This window comes from Medicago sativa, chromosome 3, assembly GCF_051527215.1.
Source record: "Medicago sativa cultivar Bolivia chromosome 3, Bolivia_mono, whole genome shotgun sequence".
NCBI classification, from domain to species: domain Eukaryota; kingdom Viridiplantae; phylum Streptophyta; class Magnoliopsida; order Fabales; family Fabaceae; genus Medicago; species Medicago sativa.
In genome coordinates, this window is record NC_140751.1 from 8725001 (window position 1) to 8733757 (window position 8757).

Here is an 8757-nt window from a genome sequence, read left to right on the forward strand (position 1 = left end):
TGATAATTTATAGCCAAATTATTCGTGAACTTATGAATTATATGATTCAAGTAAACGAGTTGAATTGAGTTATTCGTGAACTTTAAAAAAGTCAAACTCAAGCTAAAACAATCGTAGCAAACTCTAGTCGAGTTTTAAGCTGAACTAATTCTTATCGAGTCGAATTGAGCTTAGACTATGTCTAAAACCCATTTCACATAAACTTTCATTTTTAAGAAAAATAATAATATGTAATCGATGGCATATTATAAATCCTTACGTACATCGATATTTTTTGTAAAGGATACATTAATTTTTTGTTTTTGTTTAGTTTCTTAATTTTTATAGTATCAACTAAATTTCTTTGTTTTTTATTCAAAAATAAATGTTTATTCTACAAAAGTTATACTATCAATGCACACTTAAGAAAAGAAGATAAAAAAATATGATTTCAGTGTGCTACACCAAAAAATAATTATTTTGATAGTCAAAATCATCACATAGACTATTAGAGGATTGTACGAGTTTCCTTTCAACCGATGGAAGGTTAGACAAAGGCTTTTATAGTTGAGTTAGGGATATTTGATTCATTTTCAAGTCTACTAACTATTACATGGGCTTAGGAGAAATCAAACCGAGTCAAACCTCAATAGAATTGGATAATGAGGCATCAAACCCATATTTCATGTTTGTAGTGCCATTAACAACAAGGACTGGTGAGTAAGGAAGCACGTTTTAAGGAAAAGTTGCATGTTATGGATCTTGTCAACATATAATGTCGTGAAGTGGAAAGCTAACAAGCGGACGTGTGGCATCACGAACCCCTCAACAAATGAAAACTCATGCACTACTTGCAAAAAAAGTCGAGCGAGGCTAGACATTGTAGGTCACGTTGTTTTGGCCGGTAGGAGTAGATTTTCCTATAAATAACTATTGTGTACAGTGTATTAAACACACAATAAATAAAACACAGTATTTTTTTCTATACCTCAATAGTGGAAAGAGCCAGTAAATGGGCCTCGCCTTCATCAAAATATTTGTCAAAACCGTCATCAGGGATATTTCCTGGTGGAGATAAAATCAGGGGGGTGTACAAAGCTTGAAATGAGAGAAATTTCAAAAGATTTAAGCTCAGAGAAAATTCAAGGGAGGATTACCAGAGTGAAAATTAAAGGAAACGATAATGTAATGATTAGAAACATATATCAATTAATTACTTGAGAAGATCAAGGTTATTGGTATCACTAAAAACACTATGTATTTTCAGGAGTCTTACTAGTGCAAGTATACACTATCTCATCAAAATGTGGTACAAAAAAGTCGAACCCGCAAGGACTGAGGTGATGTAGCTTTTTGTAGCTTTCTAGTGGTAAACTTGTTTGTGTAAAGATAAAATAAATCATTCAATGTCACAACAATAAAGATAAAGTTTTAAAAGTAATAATAGTTTATGAAAGCAGCAAAGACACTCAGAAGATCTCAAGAATAAAAGTGTGGTTTAGAACAATGAATCAATTATGAGATGGTTTTACAACGATATAGCATGATATAGATCTACACAGTTTCTTGGCAACCTAGTGACCTTAAGGGTCTTTAAACTCTACCATTATGGGACGACTGCCCTTTCGGGGTACACTCACAATGTTTATCATACAACATTACTAGGTGAGGTCTTAGTGGCTCTTCTCATAAAGAGGCTGAGCCTTTTGCCTATGACAAGAAATCTAGATTGACCTTGTACTTTGCGTTCTAAATCTATGTTCATTTCAAGATCTCATCTCCTTTCGGTCTTAGGGAAGTAACTCATAACAAACAAACAGTTCCATTCTCATCTTCTTTCGGTCTCAGCGAATTTGACAATAAATGTAAAATTGATCAAGTTTTATTTTGAAAGATTAGCATGAAAATAGTTTGTTTAAAATAAGCTCAAAGGTGTAACTATCTACTTTTTTGCAAATATAAATATAATACATCATGTCTAAACCACTAAAGGGGTTTAGCTCATGATAGCTATACCACAAAAACAAAAAGTAAAGAAGAGATTAATAAAAATATAATAGATATATTAATATAAGAGTTTAGTTTATAGTTAAAATAATATTACAATCCAAAATGGGGAGATGTGAGCTCTTTGCATCACTCACCTAAGTAATCATAGCTCTAACTTTCTAAGAACTAGCAGTCATTCTCATCCAGGGAGGAGATGTGATGGTTAGAACTCTAGTGGATGTGATCCTTAGCTGTGTAAGTTCATAGTGAAACCTAAGAGAGAGATAGGGGGGGATGAATTAGGTTTTGCGACTTATTTTGGTTATTTTAGAGATGTTAGAGTTCTTTTTATTTTTTCGAAAAGCTATGATGAAGGAATGAAGGAAATGCAGAAAAATAAAGAGAGCAGGGAAGAGAAAAAGAACACAAAGCAATTATAGTAGTTTCCCTTTTAACCTAAGGGTAGTCCACTTCCTCCACACCCCATGAAGGATTTCACTATGTTAGAATATTTGTTACAATGCATCCTCACCCCCTAGGTCTCTTTAACAATCTTCCTAACAATTACAAGATAACACCCCAATATCTTTACAACAAGAATCTTCACCAAACCCTATGATGAAATTCTCACAACCTTTGAACAAAAATTTTCACCAAACACCATGATGAAATTCTTACAAACAATTGAACAATTATTGAAGAACATTTGTATGTCTGTATCAAATCAATATCACTTTTCAAATGAATATAACTTAATGCTGAGAAACCTTTTTGATATGAAAATATATTCAAGGTTTCACAAAAATGAAGTTTGAAAGTTTTTGTCATAAAATGATAGTTGATCTTAGATTTCTTGAATATGAAAGTTGGTTGATGTTGTTTTGATCGGAAATATATTTATAGAGGCTTTAGAAAACGTCCATGAAGCAAGGCATCAGTTCCAAGAAGTTTCATAAATAATTACTAATCATTTGAATCATATATGTTCATGAAATTGCTTTATGACATGTGGTAATCGACTACACCAATGTGGTAATCGATTACCATGTTCCAACGTTCGAAAAATTGAATTCTTAAAGGTGGTGATCAATTACAAAATTATGGTAATCGATTACAACATTGAAAAAAAAAATCATATTTTCATCAATTTAAAAGCTGGTTTCTCATAGACTCTTATATTTAACTTAGAAAATGATTTGTGTTAAAGTTCAAATGAATTTTTGAGCATTCTAAGTTATATAACTATTGAAAGCGATAAATCAAAGACAAAGACCATTCTTACAAAAATTCACATTGAATAATCTAAAAGTCTTCATCTTTATCTTATGTCTCCATAGTTTTTCTTCTTTTGTGATGTGGGTGTTTATCATCAAAACCTAGCCGAGTCTAAGAAGGAAATTTTCTTCACAATCTCTCCCTTTTTGATGATGACAAACCATGTCATTTTGACAATGTTTGTTCAATGAAATCCCTCATCTTGTATATCTCCCCTTTTGTTTTGCAATTGGATAATCTGAAACAGTTTAAGCACAAAACACAAGCATACACTTTCTCCCCCTTTTGACATCAATAAAAACAAGAAAAAGAGTAAAATCTAAATGGTCGTAATATAAGAGAAATAAAAAATTTATGTAAAAATAACTTATCTTCTTCACAATGATTTGATGTCAATGTTGATATCAAAGTGTTAATCTTCTCAAATCACCTTTAATTCAATAAATTTTTAAACCTACTATATCAAATGATCTTGTATCTTGAAAAACCAATATTAATTTTACAAGATTTGCATTTAGTCTTCAAGTACCAAAAAGGCAATTAATAGTACATTCTAGGTACCCATTTTTTCTTTGGGTCCTCTTGGGTTAGTTCCTTTCTTTATCCATACATACTCACCTTAAGGAACCCTATAGTTTCTTATGTAGCAAGGGATTTACAATGCACAAGCAAAAGACTTGTGCACAACACAAACTTGTGCATTTTGTGGGCCCAAATCAAATCTGGACCGTTCATATATTATTATTTTAATGCCAACGGTTGAGATTTGTTTGGATTGAGAAATGGGTGACCTGCTGCCACAAAGGGAGAGAGGGCATGTGGGTCCCACGCGGGACCCACTCCTTTGATTAAATCTGAATTTTATATTGCAATTTTTTTGGTGGGGTTTGTATTGGACTTGGGCTTGACATTTGTGAGTAAAATTTTATATATGGGCTGCCAAATTTAATATTCTTGGCCCGAAAATAGGAAATATTTTTTCCATGCATAATTTTATTTATTTGTTGACAATTCAAATTCAATTGAATTGAATATTGAAAAATCTGAAAATTAGTAGAAGTTGTTTTATTAAATTGGACGGTTGTAATTGGATTTGAATTTTTTGGGAAAAATAAATGGGAGAAACTATAAGATGAATAAATTGGGTGTTATATTTGGGTAGTAAAATTGTTGTGGAAAAATTACAAGATGAAGAATTATGATGTTTTGGAAAAATAAATTGGAGAAATTATAAGATGTTTTGTTGGTATAACATAATATTAATAATGTTTATTTATATTGTGAGTCAATCACTACCAAAAAAATATTGTAAGTCAATGATGAATGATTGAATTATGAGAAATTATGGTATCAGAAATTAAACATTGGAGTATTATTAATTGTACAGTTAATAGAAGGAAATTATGTAGAAAGTAAACTATATTAATAATATTAAGATGTAACATTGAATTAACAAATAATTAGATATTATTTTATTTGGAAATTAATATTTTTGTATGTTATTTTATTTGGAAATTAGTTGACAATTTTTATACTAAAAAAAGTAAAGTATAAGAGTTAATAGAAAGCTAAAATGTCCCGAAAAAGAAAAAAAAAAGCAATGACAGGTGAGCACGACCGTGCTTTATAATGACACGGTCGTGCTTAAAGTGACTGGAGTTGGATTTGAAAAAGTAGTGGAAGGTTCGCACGACCGTGCTTTAAATAGGCACGGTCGTGCCTTAAACCACTGGCTGTTGCCTTGAAATTGTTTTGGGACAGACGCACGACCGTGCGTGTAAGAAAGACAGAAAGTGACTGGTGTTTTGTCTGCAATAGCTGCACGACCGTGCTTGAATTAGACACGGTCGTGTGTGTATCAGGTGCCATATCCAGTAGAACCAACAATCATTAGTGAAATAAAAATGTGCACAACATACCAGAGCATGCCAATTACTAGCACGAGCCATGTGTTTTGTTAACATGCAAACAAGTTCAGCAAGTTCAGAGCTAATATAATTTACAACATAATTATATTTGGATCATTGTTCACACAAAGCATTAAAGTTTATCATTCTGGACCGGGTGGAGGATAATGGAAGTTGAGTCGCTGCATCGTTTCTGCAAGCATTCGTTTGATGCATGCAACCTCATCATACGTCCTGTCAGCCTTCGCCTCCATTCTTCGACGCCAATCATCATCGTCGTCTTTCATTCCAGTCGCAGGTTGTTGCTCCTCCCGGTAATCACCCATCTCTTCATCTCTGCCAGCCTGCTCTTTAGGTACCCGTGAATCTAAATCCATATAAAGCCAATTTGCTGGATTTGTTACGTCAGTTCTCGATGGATCTGGCAACAAGATTGAATCTTCGTTGAATACCTGCAATATAAAAGTCTTGTTGTCCCCATCTAGATCCCTCACCATATGTATATTTTTACAGAAATCGATATCAATGGTATAGTTCCCGTCAATGCCAATTTCTTGTGTTGCAGTTCTCGCTCCCAGCTTCCATGCAATGAAACTTACCAATCCCCCCGCCACTATCTTACCTTTTGGTTGTGCCGCCACATATGCCAAATGGTCTAATAGGTAGTAGCCAGTGTTTACGGGACATTTGTTAATCATGGCCCATAAAAGGAATAGCTCATCAGACCTCACAGTTGCAGTTTCCGGCCTACCGAAAATGGTGCAGGCCATAACTCTATGCAAGTATTTGAAAACAGGGTTTTGTATCATGCTGGCCTTGGCAGTTTTGCTATTAAAACGGTTCCGGCCAGTTATTTTAAACCAAAACTCCTGTTTGTCAAAATGTCGATGCTTTTTATCATGAATGATCCCCGTGCTTTCGAAGCCCATTATGTCATTAAATTGAGTGAGGGACATGTTATATTCCACGTTGCCCAAACTAAATGAAACGGTGTGGTTTGGGTTTTTGTAATTGTCTGCATCATGAACAAAAGAGATGGTACTTAAAAATTCTAGTGTACTAGTTTCGAAGGCAAAGTGCGTCTCGCCTACGAAATCTTTCCAGCCTACATTACTAATCAATGTCGTGACATTGTCCTCTATACCCAATGCATGTAGAGCGGCTGAATCGGGGTACCTATTGGGTACAACGTCTCTTTTCACAAGCATACTGTACCTCACCTTTTCAGATTTGTGAAGAATAAGTCCCCTCTCATTGAGTCCCCTCTCATTAACCGTTCTTGGCAAAATGTCACGATCCAATGAATATCATCCCTAGGGTATTTGAAAACATTATAGGTAAAAATGGAACCACTGCGCACATCACCTTCGACTTTGCACCGACTAGATCTCTCCAATACGGGCCTAAACTGCTTAAACACTGACCTTGTATATATTCTTGAAGCTGACTTCTCTAATTTTCTATGTTGAGTTTGCAAAACGGGGTCACCAAAAGAAGATGCATAATCCGCCTCAATTTCTCTGTATCTAACATAATTCAGCCACCGCAAAAAATGCTGTAAAAAATCCACCAAATTCGACAAGACGGTAACATATTTTCCAAATTCAGAATGAAGACCTTCACACCTTGAGGTTGTTCTGAAACCAGCATAAAATCTACCATGGATATGGGCAGTTGACCATTGCTCCCGCTTCTCATACAGCTCACGAATCCACTTATTATTTTCCAACCCAAACTCTGCAACCAACAAATCCCACATAGTTTCAAACTCTTCAATATCAAAATCACCGAACATACACCGTTTGAACTTCGGGACAAATTTTGGATTTTTTATATTGCTCGTTGCATTTCTAGCCAAGTGCCAGGCACACAAACGGTGATGAGCATGTGGAAATACTCTTCTAATTGCATTTCTCATTGATAGATCTCCGTCAGTTATAACTGACACAGGTGCCTTCCCGCCCATTGCCTCAAGAAATTGTTGCAGCAGCCACACGTAAGTGTCCTCAGTTTCATCACCAACAATCGCACTACCAAATATGACACTTTGATTATGATGGTTCACACCGGAAAAAATAACTAACGGTGTGTTGTACTTAATTTTTCGATATGTAGCATCAAATGCCAAAACATCTCCAAACACCGAGTAGTCCATACGGCTAACCCCATCACACCAAAATAAATGTCGAAGTGTTCCATCCTCTTTAACTGTGTGCCTCCAAAACATCATATCATCCGTACTACACAAACCCTTAAGGAAATCAATTGCATCCTCTGCATCTGTACTCTTCCTCTCCCTGTTCTTGAATTGCTCGTTGTACATGTCTCTTCTTGTATATCCAAGATTTTTAAATCCACCAGCCTGTGAAGCAAAAAAACCATAGATGCGTGACGTAGGAATGCCAGCTTTCCTCATCATTTTCATTTGGTATTTGTCATAATCGCCCATCTTCCTATATGCAGGTAGCATTCCCTCATACTTCCCATCCAAAAAGGTGTGATTGTGAATATCGTCAACAGATTTTATGTACCATCGACCGCTACCAGCGTCAACGTGTACTTGAATTTTTGCCATGCAACCACACCTACTAGTTGCCTTCTGCTCTCTTTTCCTATCGGCAGCATTACTTCCAACCCTGTAACCTTCTCTATGACAAACAAAGGTTTGTTGAACAACATCGCCATCCCTGTTCTTAACAACACGGCTTTTTCTACCGGAAAATCCACGTACACAACCGTACAAATTGTAAAACTTGAATGCAACTAAACGATCCTGAAAATGGTACCGCATGATTTCATCCGACCCTATTTCCTTAAAATTAATTCTGTCAAGGTCAGCCATGCAATCAACCGCCGTTTCATCGTCAAAGTTGCACCCATACAACGAACTGTAAATGTCTTCGACATCTTCATCCGAGGAACATACATCACTCTCCGAACAAGAGCTATTGTCCATGTCCTATACATTAAAAATTGCAAAATAACTTAGTAATTAACAATCCTCTGATCAGAATTACACTACGATTTTCGCCAACTTCAAAAATAATTTACACAATAATGTAATCACATCAACATACCTCTACCTCTGAACCTTCCGCATTAAGGTTGCATCCACCAGTTATGTCGCTTACATTGGGAATTCCGAAAATTTCTAGAATTTCATGAATATCCATCTTCCTGTTCATCATACATACATGGATTTAAATAATCACAATCACAAATTCACCAAAACACACACTACCTTTACATGAACAAAATTGCAGGAACCAGACAAATACAACACTACATAGCAATACTAGTAGAAAGCAAAAACAATTACTTCCAGGATGTCAGGCACGACCGCGTCTATAATCAGCACGACCGTGCTCCAAAACATTCAAAATTTTAACTTCATGCATGGAATTTTGGCACGACCGTGTCAGTAAAACGCACGACCGTGCTCGATTGCAGTTCAAAATCTGTCTCAAAAAACCTAGCCCAAACCATCCATATTTACTTCCATTAGGACAAGCACGACCGTGTCATTATTAAGCACGATCGTCATGGTGATAGTAAACAAAATGCATCCAATCTCCAGTGAGTTTAAGCACGGTCGTGTGTAAATTAA

General features: G+C 35.4%; 1 protein-coding gene across 1 annotated transcript; it reads right to left on the bottom strand.

Moving 5' to 3' along the window:
* Positions 1 to 6366: 6366 nt before the first annotated feature.
* On the bottom strand, positions 6367 to 8434 carry LOC146935463 (protein FAR1-RELATED SEQUENCE 5-like). The gene is made up of 2 exons (XM_085749057.1): positions 8228 to 8434; positions 6367 to 8109 (listed from the first exon to the last, which is right to left on the bottom strand). Exons 1-2 carry the CDS (start codon positions 8336 to 8338, stop codon positions 6367 to 6369), a joined length of 1854 nt encoding a protein of 617 aa, XP_085605183.1. The 5' UTR covers positions 8339 to 8434.
* Positions 8435 to 8757: the final 323 nt, after the last annotated feature.